Below are 22,247 nucleotides of genomic sequence, written 5' to 3'. Positions count from 1 at the left end.
GCAAACAATAATCACACAATGTCTGTTTTTTAAAGAGTAAACCAGTTTGCCTTCTTGAGATCAAAATCTCCAGTTGAGGCCAAGATGGCAGCATAATTATGTCACTGACTTACACAGAACTGAGGAAGAAGAGTCATGAAAGAAAGAAAATACTTAAAATACATTAAAGCAGATTAAAAACACCACTTTTTATAGCAAAAACTAAGGCTTCGCATTGTCAAACTTTTCCACCATTCCATTGAGGATTTACCACCACAGCCGGTTTAGTCTCATTCACTTTTTCCAAAATCTGATGCCTCTTTATTTGATTTAAGTCTCCAAAAATTGCAGAACAGGGCCTTTTGTGGGAGGGTTGTCTGGGGACAGTCGAGTCAAACAGCGTACAAGACATTCCCAAGAATCAAAGCTTTTATTGGCCACAAAGCCCCGGGGTTGCTTTCTTTAAAATCCTGTGTTTAGCAAGTGAAAGCCTTGCACTTTTTAGCTTTGGACGTGAAGTCTACTTGACCCTCATTTTCACTCCAAGTGAGACTATAATAATTTAATCAGCACTCAGCCAGACCTCAAAATGAGTTTGCTTTACACGGGGGGTGTGGTAAAAAAAGAGCCTTTGACAAACAAACAACAGGGGTCCGGCTGTGATTGTTGACCCAGAGATAGCTGCATCAGCATTCCTCTGGATGTGTCAGACGGAGCTGAGGCTCGAGGGCAGGACGGTCAGACTCAGCAGGGCCAGTCAGAGATCTTTGACTGTCTGATATAAAGCTCTAATACATGTGTGGGAAGCAGCACTTCGTGCACTTAAAGTTTGCCAAACTTGTTCTCCGGGCTATAACCTCCACAGTAGGCTGGAATGGAGCAGCGGTTTGTGCCTGGGCTCGTAAAGAGCCTGGCTGTGGGTGTGTTTGTGCATGTGCGGGAGGGGGTTTACTCTATATTAATGGGACTTCTTTACACTCCAACACCACAGACCTCCACAGAAAACCACACAGCCCCCGCTCAGCCCCCTACTCAGAGACGTCAGGCTTGGCAAAAAGTCATAAACTAGAGCTGAGCGATACATGTCGATATCAGGCAGAAATATTGTCATATAAGGGTTTGTGTGCATGTAGGTTTGCAAAAAGAAGTTTCAAACCAAAAAAAACTGATATTAAATGTATCATTGGAAACACTTGTATGTATATTTGACTCATTTTCCTTTTAAGTACAAAATATTGAGGTTTCCTGCAGACTCCAAACTTTTATTTCTGAGAAGACAGTTGTACAGATTTCAATAAATAAATAGTCTGCATTCACAATGATTATATTACTTTAATGTTATGTTGATGTTTAACCCTTTGAAACCTGAGGAAATGTTTAATTTCTTTTAAAATTATGGAGAAAAGTCAAGACACGGGCCAAAAAATAAGCAAGAAATTAGTTAAAATAAAAATTAAAAAATCACCTGAGAATAAGAACAAAATAGAGAAAGTGCTAAACAGAACAAACAAGAAAATGACCCACAAAAGGGCTGAATTTGTTTTTTTGATGTGTGCATAAAATTGCTGCAGCAATATTAATAATATTCTCAAGTACTGATGTTGTTATTGGTCTCCTATATCAGTTAGGCACTAAAACTTGGTTTTATAGTTGAGGGGGGTTAACACAGCCCCATAAAAGCATCCTTTTCTCTGTTTTCTCTGGTCACGTAGCACCAATTTGAAAAAAATTCGTGTCTTTCTACCAGAGAGGCGGCTCAGCTTTATTAAAAGGCCCTCTTTCCAGTAGTGAAATACTTCTTTAGTATAATGATGACGAAGTGCAGCAATCACAGTGAGCAGAAGATTTGCAGAAGAGATGTCTCTGTTAGATGTGCATTGCTAAAAGGGAGAAGATTACTTACATTTTATATTTCAAATGCTGAAAAAAATGCCAAAAATAAGTTATAGACTCCTTTCCCACTGCCAGTAGACCAGAATGCCCATGATGCACAGCATGTTACATTTTGAGCTTTTACATTTGCACGTTAAGTGACACACTGGCTATAAAGATAATGTGCAGGGAGAAGGATGTTCAAGGGCTGAGTCATCACCTCTAGCTTAATAAAATGTGTCATAGATATACTGAGTGGATTATGTAAGATCTCTGTGTCTCATTTAGTTGACCTTAGCTTGTAAAATATCGGTAAGATTATTGCAAATTGAACACCTTCATTGCTTTTATGAACTCTATGTACTTTATTAACCTTGTCTGAGTTTATTTTAGTTAAAATAATCCTGTGGAACATCAGCTGTTACTTAATGCTTCTTTTACAGCTCGGTTATTATTTCATGTTCATGTCTCAAATGTTCACATAGAAGCTGAATTCTTTAGTACACCCCCCTCTGAGTTTACATTTTGATGACATCAGCCTTTAGCGGTCCATCATTTCTTACCTTTTTATGTCTAAATCTGTAGGTGTACTGCCAGACAATGTACTCGGCTCACTCAAATTAACCACAAGACTACATCACTTTGACAGTCACTTAAAAGGCAAATGTCAGAGTGGGAACTGAAGCACGCTGCCTGCTGATGTGCAGACAAAGAATCAGATGCATTCAGATATTTTGCAGCCGGGGGCTTTTATAATAGATGACTGATCATTTTCCTCCCTGAAGAGAGAGTTTCCAACCACAACAGACATTCCAATAGACCGTGAAGCTCCACTCCAGATGTAGCTTCTTTAATTCTTCATGTGCAGAGTGACGGACGTGAGTCTGGAGGCTGCAGCGCACCAGGATACGCGTTTTACTTGTTTAACTAAAGTAAACACTCTTGTGAGGCCCTGACTCCCAGTACTGCTGTAAACAGGAAGCAGAGATAATTCTGGAAATCTGGCTGCTTCTTTTCAGCTCACGCTCATCTTGTTAATCTCTTTGACTTGACAACATGAATCCATGTAGATGAAGTTATTATGTGCATCAACTTTAGGCTGCAATTTACAGGATTTACCTAAATTATGGCTCATTGGGGGGAATTACTCATAGATGATTGTATATTGACTTCATCTCTTCGAGTATAATACTTGATACGTGAAATCTGACTGACTTCTGCTCCGTTTCTGCCCCATGTGCACTATAAATAAGGGTATATGCATGTGTTCAAATAGCACTCCTAATAAACAGCCCGACTCCAAAAATCTATTTGTAGCGGCAGATGTTTTAATTTTCGGCGGCCCGAAGCACTGTGTAAGCACTTTTTTCTAAATTGATGCTGATCCAGATTTTCATGTGTCACACTGGTGCGAAAGTATTCCTATAAAGATTAAACATACACTCCATAACATCATTTGTTTCATTAAAACAATGTGTTCTCTCAGAATATGTAAATAATCTGTTGGCTAGTACAAACTGTGCTTTCATTTACAAACTTCAGGAGAACAATCTGTTAAAAGCCCCAAATCTGTAAACACTGACGGTCATATTAAAGAACTGTGCTGTAAATCTTGACATTATTCGTGCTAAAAATATCCTATTTTTAATAACTCTTAGTTTTGGACCCTTTGCAATGTTTAAATGTGAACACATTCATCCAAACATTCAGAGTCAGTGCATCAGTCAGCGCAGCGCTAATACATCCCTCCACACCTTCACTGCATGTGTCCACGGTCCAAGGTAAGACATTTGCCAGAAAAATACACAGACTCATTTTTATAAATTCAGGGGCAAAAACATCCCTTATATGGTTGCACGCAGATCCCCCTTTCCCTTTATTTGGAGGAGAAGAAATGCAGCAATTTGGAATACTAGAGGGCAAAAACGGGCTGCATCTCTATCCAAAATAAACTCTGAGATTCCCAATTCCACATTTCAGGCAAGTTTGTGCATAGCAGAGTGGTTAGTCAGCACGCAATTCACTTTGTGTTGACACAGACGAACTTCTGTTTAATTTCAGTTTTTAATCTTCAAAACCTCTTCATCTATTTTCCACATCTTAATCTTGATACACTGCCCTGTCAAGTTGACAACTGTAATTTGACACAAGAAAATAGTGCAAGGGCACAAACTATTAAAATTAAAATCTGACATATATACATTTTTTGCAGGACATGTTCCTGTTATTGTGTTCACCCCACATGCATGTTAGAGACGGAGAGAGTTGTTGAGAAGACAGCTAGACTCACAGTGAGCGTTAAAAAGAAAAGGCGCTGGCATTTTCCCCAAGGACAACTGATAAACGATTTGGCAGGAAAGGCCTTGCAAATGACGGCATTCCTTGTTAACCTTGTAAGTCTATTTTTACCACTAAAGGGCCTTTTGAGCGGGCACCTTTTGTTCGCCCTGCAGCATGAAACAGGAAAGACTGGTTTGCATTGTGACCCTCTGGGAGTTTGGCTCCGATCTCTGTCTCTCGTCACGATCCAACCATCCATCCTAATGCTGAGCCCTGTTTACGTAATGAATCTTCGCCGCTCCCGACAGATGAACCCGCTACCTCTGCCGCACAGTTCACTGTAAAGCAATGCAAATAGGAAGCCGAGGCTGAGCACATATTTCATAATAAAGCTCAGATTACAAGGAGTAAAGTTGGAGGTTTTCCCAGGCAGTGTGAAAAAGCTCTGCCTAAATAATGAAAGCTAACTCCCCGCTCGTCTGTCCAAGGGATGTTTGCTTTCTGTGTGTTTGTACATGTCTTTTATTGTGTTTTCAAGCGACATTCCACTGGTCAAAAATCCCCTCTGACTGTCCCCAGGAGGTGAAAGGCCCTCAAACAGGCTGTCTTCCTGTTGCCTGACCAGAGAGTCCAGCTAGTGTTTTGTAGTGTTTGAGCTGCAGCTCCTCAGGGATTCCTGGAAGTGAATGTGATCATGTCTTAAGAGGATTAATATTTGACCATGGCTGTGCTGAGCCAGAGGTCAACATCGCTGTTATGGTGGGAATGACCTCGCTTGTCACCGTGCATCCGTCAGTGCGTCAACGTGCACTCAAGTGACCGAGTCACTGTTGACTTTCTTCAGGGACGTGATTTCTGTAGTTCATGTAAACAAGAAGCTTTATTGCTTAAAGCCATTAGGGATTACAGAAACCTGATTAGCAAAGCACAATTTCTGTTGCTGGTTTCTTGGCCATGTTTTCTATCAAGTTTTCAACAGCATTTAGTATAGCTGGGGTAGAATTTGTGGTAGGATTAAAATAATACTACATCCCCCAAAATAACCATTCATACCATTCAAGTACTCACTCTGTTAAGTTGAATTTGTGAAGGAAACATTGTTTTTCTGAAGTCATAGAGGTCTATGTTTAAAAGCAACTAAACTATATCAAAACATCTGGCTGCCTCTTAAAGTTGGAGATTAGAATCAACAGTCAGAGACCCTCAGTCCACATACACTTTACATGACGGCCAACAAGTTTGCAATCTGAAAATGACACCGGAATAAAAAATAGTAGTTTGTGATATTTCCCGCAACAAGGAAAAACTTCTCTCCGACAAAAATAACAATAAGTATCTCAAATATATACTTAGAATAAACGAGCTATGGCTCAGAAATGTTGCCTGGTTAGTGAAGAAATTAGATTATTCACAAGCTGCATGTAAACCCAGGTTTCAGAGTAACCGTGGGCCTGTTTCACAAAAGCAATTTTCTAGCACAGAAATTCGTGGCTGCCTCTCATTTCACAAATGATTGCTGGCAAATGCGCGAGTCCTACAGCGGCTCTCACATGCATATGCATAGGCTGCAAGTACAGCATTTGTTTTGATTAGAGAAATGTGTCAAAAACTTGCTCTCTGTTTTCTCCTTGCCCTAATCAAGTTTCTTCCCGTAGCCTGATTTATTGTGCACATGTAAGAACAACATCTCCGTGACTGTACTCGCTCCACCCGAGGCTGATCTAATCTTCATCTATCATTCTCTTCTTCCTCTTCTCTCAGAGCCTGGATGAGCTGGACGATGACGATGCGGGGGAGAAGGAGAGGAGGGAGGAGGAGGAGCTGGTGCAGGCCAACACTTTCCAGAACGAGGCCATGATAGCTGACCCTGCCACGGGCCACTTAATGGTAAGAAATGACATGACAGGAGGACAGAGAGGTTAGCCGCACACTCATTATTGTTTCTTATTCCTATTGGTATCAGAGTGTGCGGGTAGTTTGGGTTTTATTTGGTTTTGAGATGTGTGTCTGAGAGATTTGAGCATCCACCTCAATAAAATGAAGGTTCAATGTGAGCAAAGAGTTTATAGAGAGGTCATTAATAGCCAAAATACTAATAATTCATCGTCCAAGATGCAACCTGCAGTGGTGCCTGTGTATTCTAGTCTCTGTTGTCTGCAATATACACATATGATGTTCTACTTTTCCCCCACACTTTAACAGGGTTCCTGAGGATCCTTAAAAAAAAGGCACTGAATTCATTAATCAAAAAATAAGGCCTTAATTGTTATTAAATTGATCTTTCAAAAGTCTTAAAAAAGCTCAGAAATGGGAAGTAAGATTTTATGAATAGTTTTCTTTTCTGATGTTGCATTGTAAAATCTCAAAATGATCTGCACCATGTATTTGTTGTTGAATAATATAATAGATTCCTTTTCTTAAACTCGTCATGATGGGAATTCAAATGGTGGAATCTCACATGCAGAGTGAAAAACAAAAAATCTCCCAAAAAACTGGACAGAAATACCAGAAATATTTCCCCTTTCTATTGATAAACTAAAAAGATAATAACTCTAACATAATATGTTCATTGTCTTCCATGTCTTCCACTCTATAAAGGACCGTTTTATCTAGCATCTAGCTTTTTCTTTGCAATGTCATGTTGTCATGTTTTATGCCGTAATCAATTTTTTAAAAAAAATTAAAAATAAATTAAAATTGTCCTTCTTCATTTTTGGTTATTAGAAAATTGGTCTTAAACACAAATCCAAGTAGCATTAAAAATACATAAAAAGTCTTAAATCTACTTCGCCTTAAACTGCAGGAGCCCTGTTTAATCCAGAAGAATACTGTATAGATCGATACATTCGTGCTGCCAAACAGAGGCACTGTTGCTCAGGGAGACGCCCTGAGAGCTCAGAGGCTGAGTTTGTGTGAAAAGCAGCACTGATGCAAAACCCAAAGGTGTCTCGACATTTCATCATCACTGTGAAATCAGCTAAAAGTAAAGAAGAAATACCCTAAAATGCTGTTAAAGCTGCTTGGGGAGATAGTTACTCACAGGTCTGGGCCTTTGGATTCTGACAGTGTCGCTCTCTCATCCCTAAAGCTGATAGATCATACACAGCAGGTCATGTCACGATAAAGACACGGGTTCCCATGGTCATGAAATTCCTGGAAATTTGATATATTGTGTTCCAGGCCTGGAAATGCTTTGGAATTGACATAGACTTTGGGAATAAATATCCATTTTTTTGGCTATCATTTAAGTGATAACATTTCCCAAACATGTTGAAAATAAAAATACCTTGTATTTAAAATCCAATCATGTATTGGATGAGCATTTTTTTAATCTTCCAAAAAGGAGATGCAGCCTTGATATTTTGTGAAGTGCCCGAATGTGCTGGTTTGGTCTATTGGCATATGCAGCTAGTTGGCGACAGGGATTTTTAAAGTAGGTTAAGTAATTTAAATAACTTAAATAAAACCATGAAAATTGGGTACAAGAGCTGTAAAAAAACCTCTTTTCTCATGAATTTTTGGCATTATGTTTTATTCTCACCTTTTATTAATTTCTCACAGTTTGCAGGATATTTTTTGCCAAGTTGCTCATTGCCTTTGTTCCATGTTTTCAAAACAATTCAAACCAGTTTTCCAGGTTTTGAAGTTTTAAATGCTTGTGAAAGGCGTCCGAACACAACACATAAAACTTGCGTTGATCCAGGTTTCAAAGGGTTAAGAGCCACATTCATTAAACGTCATTTGAAAGCCGGGGTTTGGATCTCCTTCATGTTTAAGGCGTCTGGTTCTTAACAGTGTGAATCAGTGACGGACGACGTCGACAGAGTCAATCTTTTAATCTTGGCGAGCGATGCCGTGTTTATTTGATAAACGTGAACCCATGCAGAGACAGTCTGCTCTTCCTCCAAATAAGTCCAGGAGGCGTGTGTAGAGTGAGGACATAAATCAATTAGAAAAAAAGGAAACCAAATCAGAAATGACACGCTGGTAATTTGAGTCTTTTCATTTTCCTCGAGAACAGCGGCTCATATTCAGCAGTGCGGTGTTTATGATTCCAAACTCACTTCAAATACACTGTGATTTTCAATAAGAAACTGAGCGCACGCAGGATATGAAAAGCATCCAGCTGTGTAACAGAAACTGAAACCTGCACTCTGTTTATGTTTCTGTAAAACATCATCTGATTTACATGAAAATTACTATTTGAAAGAAATAAAAAAACAAAAAACAAATCAAATGGCTGCCACTGAGTGACAACTCTTGTGGATGTAGTTAGGAGTTGCGTTCCAGATGGATCGACTGTTACGCATCAGCGGGCTTATTTTGTTTTGGGCTGTAACCGTCTGAGGCTGTTTACGAGAAGCGAGGGTTTGTGTATGAAATATGTACACAAACATCACACTAACAGGAAGATTGTGACAACACCTGCTGAGAGGTGGCCTGAATAGAAAATACAAAGCAAAGGATTCGACTGTTTACATAAGGCAGCATAAACAAGCAATCCAGAATGATCTAAATTCTGCAGCTTCCCCACGGTCCGTCCATTTATAGCGAGGGATTCTCACTCAATCAGTTGAAACAGAAACTGTCCATTCATGCCTGCTGAATCTATTCTCACCGTCACATTAAGTCTAACGCAGACCAGATGTTGTGATGCAGAAACTAACCATTAGATGTCTCACTGTCACTCATAAAGAGGCAGACTGGGAGAAATAAAGAGCCCGAAAGGTCCAGTGTGGTCAGTGGAGCTGTCAGTGAGACATCTGTAAAGATGGAGCATCCCAAAAATGTGCCGCTCCTTCTCTCGGGACCCATTTATCAACAGGAGACAAGCAATTGCCGTGCCAGGGCCGTTATGATATACAATGTCCAGTTGGGCCTCTTAGCTGGTATCAAGATATCTGGACAAAAAGTTTTTAAAAATGAGGCTGGGTTGAGGAGCTGCAGGGCTGTTAACAGTCTCTCTGGGTCTCAGAGCATCTCCCAACCAAAACAAGCGGTAACTCTTCTGTGTTCTCTGCTCAGACATAATGGAAACTCCACGACGGATCCTGGGTATGAAATATTTTATCAGATGTTTCAAATTCTGTAATGATGTCCTTTTTCCATCTCTCTCTGAACTCTCAGAAATAAGGGTTCCAAAATGGTTCCTCTTCAAGGAACCAGGTTCTATACAGAAACACTGCTTTTGAAGAAGTCTTTTTCTTTGAGGGATGGTTATTTGTACAACTGAGGGTTCCTTTTCATAACCCCTTCCATCCAATTAACTTCTTTTTGGAAGAAAGTCTTCTTCCAGGGTCCTTTTTAAGGCTAAAGGTTCAATTAAGAACCATTAAAAACCTGTTCAACCCAAAGAACCCCAATTTGAAGACACTGATCTGCTAGGGTTCTTTCTAAGACTGAGGGCTCCATTAAGAACCACTGTCATCCAAAGAACCCCTTTTTTGAAAACACTGTCATTCTAGCGTTCTGCATAAGAAAGCCTTTTTCTAGGGTCCTTTGTAAGGCTAAGGGTTTCATTAAGAACCTTTTCTTTGCAAAAAAACATTTTTTGAAGGAAGGTGTCTTCAGGGTTTTTTTTGTAAGATTAAGGGCTCCATTGAGAACCCTTTTCATTTAAAGAACCCTTTTCTGAAGAAAACAGTCTTCAAAGGTTCTTTTTAAGACATAGGGCTCCATTAAGAACCACTGTCATCCAAAGAACCCCTTTTTTGAAAACACTGTCATTCTAGCGTTCTGCATAAGAAAGCCTTTTTCTAGGGTCCTTTGTAAGGCTAAGGGTTTCATTAAGAACCTTTTCTTTGCAAAAAAACATTTTTTGAAGGAAGGTGTCTTCAGGTTTTTTGTAAGATTAAGGGCTCCATTAAGAACCCTTTTCATTTAAAGAACCCTTTTCTGAAGAAAACAGTCTTCAAAGGTTCTTTTTAAGACATAGGGCTCCATTAAGAACCACTGTCATCCAAAGAACCCCTTTTTTGAAAACACTGTCATTCTAGCGTTAGCATAAGAAAGCCTTTTTCTAGGGTCCTTTGTAAGGCTAAGGGTTTCATTAAGAACCTTTTCTTTGCAAAAAACATTTTTTGAAGGAAGGTGTCTTCAGGGTTTTTTTTGTAAGATTAAGGGCTCCATTGAGAACCCTTTTCATTTAAAGAACCCTTTTCTGAAGAAAACATTCTTCAAAGGTTCTTTTTAAGACATAGGGTTACATAAAGAACCCCTTTCATCCAAAGTACCATTTTTTTGAAGACAGTGTTCAGTTAGGGTTCTTGGTAAGACCAAGGGTTCCATTAAGGACCATTTCTTATCCAAAGATCCCTTTTGGGGGTAGGAAAGTCCATCTAGGGTTCATTGTTAGATTACAGATTCTATTGAGAACCCTTTTGATTCAAAGACTTTTGACTTTTTTGAGGAAAGTGTTCTTGTAGGGTTCTTTGTAAGACTAAGGCTTCCATTACAAACCCTTTTCACTCAGAAAACCCTTTGTTGAAGAAAATGTCCTTTCAGGGTTCTTTGAGAAGAAGAGTGCGGATAAAAGGATTCTCCAAAGTATTCCCTAGGTGGGTTCTTGCTAGCACCCTTAGAAGGTGTAAAGGCTCTGACTTAAAACCTCTATAGTGGGTTCTAAGTCAAACCTTTACAACATAGGTTGATTTCTGTAGAACTTCTCATGGGAGGTTCTGGGTGACCCTTTCACCGATAGTTTTTCAGGTTTAACCCTTTATGTTGGGTTCTAGGTAGAACCCTGTGAGAGGGTTTCAGGTCTTGCCTTTATAAAAGGTTTTACCAGAAACCAAAAAGCGTTCTCCTGTGGGGCTATGCCGAAGAATCCCATATAAGCAGCTTTATTTCTAAGTGTGAGGACCTATGTTCCATTTAAAACTGCGTACAGAGATGGTGTGTGTTCTCTGACTGTGTGTGTGTGTCTGCGTGGACACACACGTTTGTTCTCCGTGTGACAGGACACATGTATCTGATATGTCAGAGAGGCCCTCTGCAGCCATGTGGTCCTGGTTATCAGGCCTTACCTCCCTCTGGTATTTGAGTCCGACAAGAAAACCTGTTCCAGTGATCCAGCAGTCAGAACCATATGGAACATTCCTCAGGATCATCTGCATTTAATGTGGCGCCAGGTCCACAGCACAGCGGCTCAGGTTTTTTTTTTTCCACTTCTGTCTCACATTGAAAACACACGCTGCTAAAAATCTTTATCTAGCACTTGTTAAAAAGCCTCATTTGCATTTTTAATTAGCACCTTCAGTCCAAAAATTGGTGCTGATGCAGAGCATCTTGTCTGAACAGCAGGTAAACGTTTACCAACCATCACGCAGCGTTTCCAACCAGCAGCAGCAAAGTAAATTTCCTCTCGATGCCTGAAATAATATTTGATCACACTCACACCTCTGTTGATTCAAGATTTTAAGGATTATTATTATATAAGCCAACTAAACCGCACCAACATTTATCTTTGACAGGATTGATACCTGCAAAAACACTTTAGCTGGTTGCTGAGAAAGTGGACTAAATTTTCACAGCAAACCAGAAACACTGTAGCACTTTATTCTGATATCATTTCAGTTTTTTTCTGGATCAAAATGAGGCCGAGATAGTACCCTCCAAATCACGTGCTCATGTGCCTTCAACTGGCTCAAAGAAACAGTTTTCACATGAAATGTATTTTAGGAGTTCTACTAATAATAAGATTGGAAAAAATATATCATCATGGATAAGTTGTGGCTAACAGGTAACATCCTCTTATCCCTCCGGTTGTCCCTTTTACCCTGGAGTCAATTCGTTGTTTTTTACTACCTCCATTGATGACTTGACCTTTTATACTGAACAACAAGTCGACATTTTCGCACAACCTTCCCACCATGAAGAGGCAGTGTAAAACAGGCTGCTGATATACTGAATACCCTGTAAAACACTTGATCATACTTATATATATAAAATTATGTAACAAATTTATAACTTTTTAGGCACTTTTTTCACTGGCCTTTTTTTTTCTTTTTCTGTGTTTTTCTTTTGTTTCCCTTTGGAAAAAAACAACAGCTAATTTTGAGGTTATTGTCTTTTTAATATTGTGTTGCTAATTTGGGGGTCATTTCTTATGTTACAACATTATTTTTTAAAAACTTTTTTCAGGTCATTTTCCTTTTCCTATTTTAACTTTCTTTTTATTTTGTTTCCTCTTTTTGAAAAAAAAAATCTGGTAATTTTCTTGTACTTTGTAATAATGTCTTGATAATTTGTCATTTCTTATGTTACAAAACTATTTTTAAGCACTTCTTCCAGGTTGTTTTCCCTTTTTTCTCATGTCCTTGTTAAAAATTCATTTTCAGGTAGTTTTCTTGTACTTTTCAAATAGTATCTTGCTAATTTTTGGGTCACTGCTTCTTTTATTGCTCATTGCCTTCTTCCCACATTTTTGAAGGAAATCAAGCCAATTAGCTCTGGTTTCAAAGGGTAAAACAGCCTGGATTTTTTTTCTAGTACAGATATTGCATTCAAGAAAAGCTCATCTAAGAACCTCGGGCAAAAATACCTTTGACTCACACACATGCAAAAGCTGTACGGCTCACACACAGGGCAAAAAGGGTAACATGATTTTCTGCAGCTGTTGACTGTACAGTTTGCAGGTTTTCATCTAAAGCCTTCGATTTATGTTCTAGGTTGGCATTTTGACATCTATTTCTACAGCTGGCATCAAAGACAGCTAGCTGACGTTTGCATCTAAATTAAAGTGGTGTGTGAGAAAATTGCAAAGCATCTCTACTATAGCTGTGCATCACTGCAGGCACGATGTAGACGTCACAGATAAATTGCAGCAAATGTAAAATGATTCAGATGTTCGATAACAAATATATATATAAAGGATCTTCCCATAGCCTAGTTTTGCTGGTTTGTGTATTTGGCCTGTCTGTTTCTTCTAAATGCCAATCTTGCATACTTATTTAAAGAGCATCTTCCCCTCTGTTTTGAATTTATTGAATGCCTCCAGTAAAATTGTGATCTTTATCAGCTTTGTACAGATGAATATTTTGAGTGCTGCACTCTTAGGCAGCTGGATGGAAAGCCAGAAATCACCTTTTTAATGGAGGAAGACGGCATTCCTTTAGTGATATTTGAATTTAATGAGCTGTCGACATAGATCATATCAAGCCTTAAATGTCCGAGCAAGGCATTTGATTTTTATCTCATTCAAAGAGGCATGAAGTGTTCCCTACACACAGAAATGCACATTGGGTAGTAATCTACTCGAGTTTGGTGATAAAGTACTTGTTTTATTGTTGATATTTGTCTCTCTGTATTCTGAGTAGCTCTGCAGCCGGGCTTATGGGAGCTGTCAGCGCAGCTCAAGCATGATAAATAAAGTTGCACGCTGGCTTGTATTGTGTGCAGTGGAGGAGTCGTACATGAATTATGCTGACCTTGTCTCGCAGATTCATATCCCAGACAGGAGGTGCACACTGTGGAGCACTGCCAAAAGCTGCAGTGGTAATGTGGCAAATGAAGTCTGCGATGTTTTCTGTAAACAAATACGTTTGTCGGCTGCATATCAGCCACAGAGGGATGTTAATGATCAGTTTATACCCAGAGTCCCTGAGTAATAGAGAGACTGATGCACGCTGCACACAATTAAAAGTTGTTTGATGCTGCGTAGTTTAGCTCTGATATTAGTTTGTCTCTTTTGTTGGTTAAAAACAAGACTTTTACAACTTTTCAAATACTAAACACAAAATGAAATGTTCTTAATGTCACCATATGTAATGCTGTAATGTAATTGTTTGTCTCACATACTGCTATACTTGATTACTTGTTCTATACATTATACATATATATATAGGGGTGTAACAATACGTTTTAACAATGATATGATGTGCGTTATGATACATGATTGTGGATGCAATGCAAGAATGATATGGAATCATAAAGAGCGATATGATATGATACACGTAAAACACTTGGAAAGCATGATACACTGAACTACACAAACGTTCAGTGCAAGGCCTCTATTCAATGTGTGTGAAATAAATACCCATATTTATATATACCCGTAAGGAGGATTTGCCGTTTACCCGTCCATGTAGTGTGATCGCAGGAGTATAAATTGATGCATCTATACAATAGATGTATCGCTACACCCCTATTATATATATTATTTGATATAAATTATGAGTGGGAATCACCAGAGGCCCCATGATACTATATCTTCAGGATACTGATGTCACAGTACGATATTATTGCAATTTTAGATGAAAAATGTTGTTTTGTTTTTGTTTTTTTTGGCGCTTTGAGCTCCACAAGACGAGTACCATCTAGTTCCATTGTATCAGAGAGAAGGCAGACATCTCGGCTGATATATGGCACTATGTTTAAATGGTCTCTTCCTGTGGTTGTAGAAATGCGTTTCCTAACTCTATTATTTCATTTGTAGCACTTCAAAAAGTTAACAAATTTCGTGCCAGCCAGAAGATGCAGGAGTTAAAACCTCTCTGCTTTAGCTGCACAATCTATTACTCAGTGTCATATAAGAATGATTCGTGGATTTTGTTTTGACTGTGTGTAAATGAGGATTGGCACGTCTGCTGAGTGCTGTGACCTTCCCTCATACTGTTGTTTTGACTCACATTTCAACCCTCCTTCACCTCAGAAAATAATCAATTCAGTCCACTGACCCCTATCAGTCGGCCAACAGACTTTGAATTTGAAACTTGCTCATGCTATATCTGATAAAAACAGATGTATTAACATTTCTGCGGAAATGTGAAAGCAAACAATTGTTTCCTACTTTGGCAGGTTCCTGTTGGAAACCAGCGGACTGAGTTTCCTTGCCAATTGTATATTGAAAGAATCCTGTCGGTTCAGTCAAGTTACACTGGACTGTAGAGGCAAGAGAGTAAACACACATTTACATATAGACAGCATTTTTTATTTCTACACTGCGATGTGTACTGACAGGAGGCTTGGCTAGAGATGTACAGCTGCTTTGAAAACTATCACAGCTCAGCTAAAAATGTTCTATATAAGGCCCTACTTTTTCTTTTTTTCTGTTGTATCTTTATATGACTATTTTTGTACCTCCTTATCAATTAATCAGACTTTAATCGTATAGCACTTTTCACACAAACAAACTGTAACAACAAACTGTAATTTTGGTTAAACATTAGCTAGACCAGAGCGTCAGGATTTCATAGGACTTGACCTGTGACTTGCTTGACATATAGCAGAGACTTGACTTGTTTGTCACCTCAGTAACTTTGGACTTGCTTGAAACTTGAAGGTTAAGACTTGAGACTTTCTTTAGACGTGCACATGTGACTTACTCCCACCTATTTAAACCCGGAAACCCGGCTTAAAAAATATATTTTGCAATACAATACAAACAATAACATCAATGACAACAAAAAAAAAATGACATGCATAACCCTGTTTATTTTCTGTGCTTCTGGTTGCTTGGCACCAGATTTCCATTGCTGATCAAATACAGTTGGCAGGGTAGGCTGCAAGTGTATCTGTGTAGTTGCATGTTGACCTTTCTCAGGTTCAATCTGGGACTTTAAGAAAAACTTAAAACTTTTCAGACACAAATAATTGTGTTAACTTGTGAAGTTAACCATGCAGATTAATGTTACAGACAGGCAGGACTCCTTTAGGCCGTCATCTTTGGAAGACAACGCTTTTTTTTTTTTTTTTACCATTTCTGACACTTTATCAACTAATCAATTAATGGGGAAAAAGTGATCAACAATAAAAATAATCTTTAGTTGCTGCCCTAAATGGTTTTAGGCCAAGGCTGACATTAGAGTACAACACGTGTGGAGTTTGTGGAAAAGATTGAACAGCTATAAAACGGGCTTTTCAAGTCCAGCTCTGGCAGCTGTTGGATTACACCAAATCCTAGAAAATGTCAGTTTCTAAAACAAATTTCATCAAAGCGCTCTTAAATCCAGGTGTTTCTTGGACCAGGTCTTGTGCGCAGATGAGGAATTATTTAGTGACCTGCTGCTGCTGCTGCTGCAGACTGCCCTCTCACTGTCCTCCATCTCCGTAAATCTATCCCGGCTTGAGCCAGGGAAGAGATGAGGGCCGAGATTTCATCCACGGGTAATGGATGATATGTCAGCGAGACAGAGAGGCTGGTGCATGCTAAGAGTCAGCACAACGTTTCCCCCTCACCCTGCTAAAGCCAAGTCCTGACTGATAGATCGTAGCAGAGTCGAGGCTCCTCAATCAAACCTGGGACCCTTCACTGCACAAGACCTTAGGAAAGAGGAGATGCGTATTCATCTCACACACTTCATTTTTCCAGAGAGATTTCGCCGGAGGCGATTTTATTGGAGCATCACTGCTGTATAGGTCTAAACAACCTTTAGATCATAGAGTAATGGGAAAAGAAGATAAACACGCACCCCCCATGTTGCAAAACAAGATTGCCTTCCAGAACTTGGGGCTATCAGGCTCCTGTTGAACTATTAAATGCAACAAAGCTCATCTATTTATCAGCTCAGCAGCTGCGATTCACCCAACACGACCTGGAGGCTTTCTATAAACGCTGCTCCTGATACATTTCTCTTGTTCTGTAGATGGAGTTTTGTGTTTTCTTCCCCTTTTTGGTGAACCACCAGAGGCAGATGAACATAACAAATGAACCTAAAATCTCATTATCCACTGCTTCTCTGAAATTACAGCAAAAATTACAAACTTAAAAGTCCAGTGTGTATGAAATAAGGGGGATATATTGTCAGAAATTTGTTAGAAAATGATAAGTATGTTTTCCTTACAGTATAATCACCTAAAAATAAGAATTGTTGTGTTTTTAATACCTTTGAATGAGCAGGTTATATGAACATAGAAAATGGGTCCTCCTCCATGGAGACTGCTATGTTGCCTGGCGATGCACAGTAGCCCAGAACGAACAAAGCAGACATTGGCTCTAGATAAGGCTGTTTGCGTTTTGGCGTCCACCACCATAGCTAGAAGCTATAGTTAGATGAGCAGCATTGGAAAAACTCTATTTTTTATCATGAAACTGGTTTATTTTGTGTTTTTACTGGTTTACTGTAGAAAATGAGACCTTTGTGGATAATTCGAAGCCCCTTTTATACCACCTGTTCAAACAGGGAATATCGCGTAGTTATGCCGCCTGTACAGCCAGCAGGACAGGACCATGGCTGTTTTAACAACATGTTTTAAGTAGTTGTAAATATCCGCAAATTTGGAAAACATTAAAGTCAAGGAGCGCCTTATGGTCCAAACTGGGGACAAAAATAAATCGCCATAAAACAGAGACGGTAAATGATTGTTATTGTCATGTTATGCCATTGTGATGTTTAGAAAGCGCTGCTGACGCTCATATTATATGTCACACTAGAGGTCGATGCTGTCGTGATGAACGTCATGCCTCTTGCCTCCGTGATGCCACCATGCTATCTAAAATCACACACTGGGGCGGCATGATGCCCCAGTTGTTTGGTTCTGTGTAAATATGCGAAGGCAGCATACAGAACAGACTTTTTAGCAACCCTGTAGTTTGATCTCTGTTGAAAGAGGGCAAGAGAAACACTGATTTGTAGGGTTAAATTGCTTTATTCAGTATTTTTACCAGTTTTAATCACCTGCTCCGTTTGTCTTGGAGAGAAGACACCTCTGTGGATAATTCAACTCCCCGTAAATCTCCTGTACAATGAATACTGAAGGAATCCTCTCAGTCCTCTCCACTAGATGCCATTAAATCCTACATTGTTTTGTTAAGAACACTACTCTTAAAAAAAAAAAAAGAAAAAACCTTTAAACCTGTTGAGTAATTGTTTTGGACTGAAGGTGTCTTCTCCTTTTTGTTTCAGGAAACCCCGAGATCTGGGAGCGGCCGCCATAAGAGGTGAGACTCATTTTATTATCCTGACACTGAGAGTGGAGTTTATCTGCCTCGGCATCACTAGCAATGTGTCAAGAAAAGGAACAGAGGCCGGGATGAGAAACAGCAGTTTGAGTCATTAATTACGAGAGCAGATTCTCTCTGAAATGGTCAGAGGGCCTTTTCCTGGGTGCGTCACTATTGAATTTTTTTCCCCCCATCAGTGCTGCTCTTTTCATGCTTTTGTGGCTCAGGAAAGATGGCTGTTGATGACTGTTTTGAACGGTAGTTGACAGGACACCATCTGGGCCTTGGACACTTTGTTCAGACCGTCACTTTTCTGCCGTAGCTGGCAGAGTGTGTTGAAAGTAAATCTTTCGCTTTGAAAGGTTTGGAGACTAAGATGTGTGGTTCGTTTCAGTCAAAATTGCTTTGCAAGACTGCATTTGATAAGAGGTTTTCAAACTTTTTCACTCCAAACAACATCTGAAAAGATTGATGTTTGGACACCTTCTGGGCAGATGTTTTTTTTTCCTTTTATTTCTTACAATTTACTGTACAACTTTTGACAGAGAGCACGAAATTGTGGTCAAAAATATATCTATGTCTTCTATTTGCTTCAATTAAACTACAATATCTATTATATAATAGTCAAATCTCTGAATTGCGGAGGTACCTTTTAAATTAGCTTAATCCTCACAATGCAGCCTGAAACACACAATCAACTTTGCAAGTGCTAAAGTCCTTTGTGCACATCTGTGTGTCCACTCAGTGTGTATTTATTCTGCTTTATTTGCAACCAAATTGTGAAGTTGTGGCCAACCTCAACAGCCAAGTTCACCAGCTGACATTCAATCTGGCCATGTAATTATGGTCGCTGCTCTCATCAGCTGGCCCGGCTACACTTGGACGCTCTGCAGTTCTGCAACGGATAACCCGGCAGGTGGGCCAGGCGGGCGGGCAGCACAAGATGGCTGATAGAGAAACTTTATAGATACGTGTCTCCCTCTAATTTACTCTCGTTCTGTCCACCCTCTCCTGTCGCAGTCACTTTATCTTTTTTCTCTCTGGAGTAAAGCCACTGCTCTGCACTGTTTGTCCTTGCTCTCAAAAAAAAAAACTTCTCTTGAAATGTTAAAAACTCTGTTTTCATGCAGCCCTGACACATGATGTTCCATAATCCAACGGGATATAATTATCTCTACAAACCAGGATTCATGTGGGTGCTTAAAAAGTCTTAACAGACTACTGAATCAATTGATTTACAAATAATGCATAAAGTGGTATTAAAACGTCTTAAATAAATCTTTCAAAAGTCTTACAAATGCTTGGACATGGGAAGTAAGATTTTATGATTTTTTTCTGATCTTGCATTGTTAGAATACAAGATCTGTGCAACGTTATTGATGTTCTGCAAGAAAGCAGGGGTAAACGGTTTTGCATCTTGTGTGAGCGTTGTAGAAAGTTGATGTAGTATAAATTATAAACTCAAAACAGTGCATTTGATTCTCACAGGAACAAGCTGCCTTTGATTTCCACTTCCTTGCCTAAATGATTGCAAAAATGCATAGCAATTTTTTGGTAAAAGAAACAAGGTGTTTTTGGCTGCAACAATCGCCCAAAAAGCATGCAAAATCCTGGAGGGACTTTCTGACTCCATTCTTGCATCTCAATTTACAGGAAGTCTTAGTCTTAGTCCAGATGTCCATTATCTATTACCTGGATGTTAGCTGGCTACACTGGAGGCTAAATCGTCATCAGATCGATAGCCAGTGGATTTCAAGGCTGAGGATACCACATCTAAATTTCATTCAAATATCTATGATTTAATATTGACTGTGTTTTGGGAATTTTAAGCTTCCTTACCTGTCATATAAAAACTACTTATGTGCTGTGGCTTATCTTGGCTAGTTAAGGGGGAAAATTCAAATCTTAGCAGCCACTGAGATGAAGGACACATTAATCAGCTATGTTAGATAGCCCTCACCCTTAAATTATGTTTATTTCATGTAAATAAACAGGGAGGTGTTGTTGATTAAAGTACCAGCTCCAACAGCTCTGAATGTCTTTTTATTTACTTGCTATTTGGGGGAATGGCATGTTTTGGGGCAAGGCATTAATCAGATGTTTGAGTACTGTGTGTTGCGGTTTCCAGTGTCGTTTTGACACATTGACACTTGAGTTTGTGCGAGGCGTTGTTATACCTGTGGCTGCTGCTGTTAAAGGCTCTCCTGTCTGTGCTTTCTCCTTCCCACCTGCTGAGGCTCCCGAGAGTGTGTGATTGGCTCAGCCTCTCTCTCCCCCAGACCTCCCGCTGCAGGGTGCTAATGGGCTGCGGTGTGATATTTAGTATCGAGGCCATGGATGTTTAGGCTTAGCTTCAACACCTGCTGAGCACCCTAAAGTACCTGTTTGTGTGTGTGTGTGTGTGTGTGTGAGCAGGGAAATGTCTCTTGAAACATGCATGGATGCAGACACGCAAGGCAAGTTTTTGTTTTGTGTTTGGCCCTTTTTCGTCATTAGGGCGAGTGGATGTAATCATGGTCACGCTTTGTCATGTATACGCGTGTTTGTGAATTTTGCAAGTGTGCTCATGCTGATATAAAGCAGAGTAGCCTTGAAGAGCCTGCAATGAGAGAGACAAATAAAATGCACTTTATCTTGTCGTAGGGGAGCACCGAGGAGAGCGTTTCAAGGACTCGCTCTTGATCAAAAGCGATGGCCGTTGCAATGTTTTGGCTCTCTGTAAGAATGAATACAAAAATAAGCCATTGGTTTTGTAAAACTGAATGTATTGAAAAAATATTGCATCTGTTTGTGAATGAGAAAAGGCTCAGCAGCATTAAAAGCAAAAAGAAGAATGTCGATGTTTGCATCACGTGGCTCATGTCTATAGTTTGTCTTTATCCCCCATAAAGTCACGCTATTTATGAGGGCTGTAACAGTTGGTGTTTTTATGCTGAACTATCACAGTATGGAGGTCACAATTCAATACACACAACCACATGCAAAATACACAGTATGTAGATTTATACCATGGACTGTATAAATAATGGAAGTAGCTACCATGACGTCATCTATCAGAAAGAGTAGAAAGGGATTTGAGTTCAAAAAAAGCGTAGAATGTTACAAAAAAACAAATTAGATAAAATAAAATGATATGAAATCTAAACTCTATGTACACCTTTGACTGATACAGATGCTGTATGTAAATGATTTATAGTTGCACAGAATAGCTGAAATACACACATGGTGTGTGATGTATTTACTTATATAGCCAGTAAATATTATTCCACAGTAAGTGGTCTAATCTTGCACAGCTGGGAATTGCATGACATGTTACAAAGTATAAATATTAGAAATACACATGTTACATGAGTAATTACGATGATAATAGAAAAATAGATAATTTAAAAAATATATATTTATATATAATCTGAAGCCGAAATAGTGCAAAAGTAGCTGTCGTGTTGTAAGTGACGGGTGGTGGAGACGGAGACAACAGGCGGCATTACAGTCTATGAGTCAGATCCAATATTTGCTTCTCCACAGCTCCAGCATCTCTTCAAAATATGGTCACAAAACGATTTTAGAAGAGCTTGGGAAAAAGCATCTTGAGGCTAAAACATATTGTACTTCGAACAAAATCTATGTGTTTGGATTTGAATACAAAAGGAACACTATTTGGAAAAAACTAAACTAATGAACCCGCCTTTTAGGACGCTAACAGTATAACCACAGCATTCACGGTTTGAGTCTAGCTGAGGGACCCGTCTCTTTCACCTCACGTCTCTTATCCGTCTCTATAGTCAACTATTTAATAAAAGCGACTGTTGCTTACTACTGCCTCCCCGTTCTTAGAGTTAAAAGTACTTTGTAAAGTATTCTGATAATGGAAACATCATACTTGGCAGATCCTGAAAAGAGTGCAGATGGTACAAAGGAATTATATTTGTCCTTTGTCTTTCCAGCATGTCTCCTGTGTGTTTCAGCTGTAGAAATATGCAGACAGTCCCCTTCAGACATTTCAGTGAAGCCTACAGACGTACACAGAATAATTTGATTCCCAGGCTGATTTTATAAACCTGGCACAATTTCCTCCTAACGGGGAGTGGGAGTTGTAGTCGAAGCAACTCATTCCAAGTTTCCACGTCAATAATTATTGAAATAAGGTCAGTAAAAAAATAAACTGCACATGAATATTCTTCCCCGGCCGCCCCAGAATCCGTCTCCAAGCAGCGAGAAGGTGAAGAGGAGATAA

The 22,247-nt window shown here is 39.3% G+C and overlaps 1 protein-coding gene across 1 annotated transcript in view; it reads left to right on the top strand.

The window, feature by feature from the left end:
- The window catches only part of pawr (PRKC, apoptosis, WT1, regulator), an 80,948-nt gene that overhangs the window by 45,301 nt on the left and 13,400 nt on the right, over nucleotides 1-22,247 (top strand). Inside the window, exons 3-4 of the mRNA XM_042511273.2 lie at nucleotides 5,893-6,018; nucleotides 17,976-18,010. Of these exons, the coding sequence (XP_042367207.2) occupies nucleotides 5,893-6,018; nucleotides 17,976-18,010 (161 nt within the window). The remainder of the gene's footprint in view (nucleotides 1-5,892; nucleotides 6,019-17,975; nucleotides 18,011-22,247) is intronic.

Source organism: Plectropomus leopardus, chromosome 22 (assembly GCF_026936395.1).
Source record: "Plectropomus leopardus strain MGB_pleo_1.0 chromosome 22, ASM2693639v1, whole genome shotgun sequence".
Classification (NCBI taxonomy): Eukaryota; Metazoa; Chordata; class Actinopteri; order Perciformes; family Serranidae; genus Plectropomus; species Plectropomus leopardus.
Note: the sequence above shows the minus strand (reverse complement) of the source record. Positions and strands in the feature narration are given on the sequence as shown.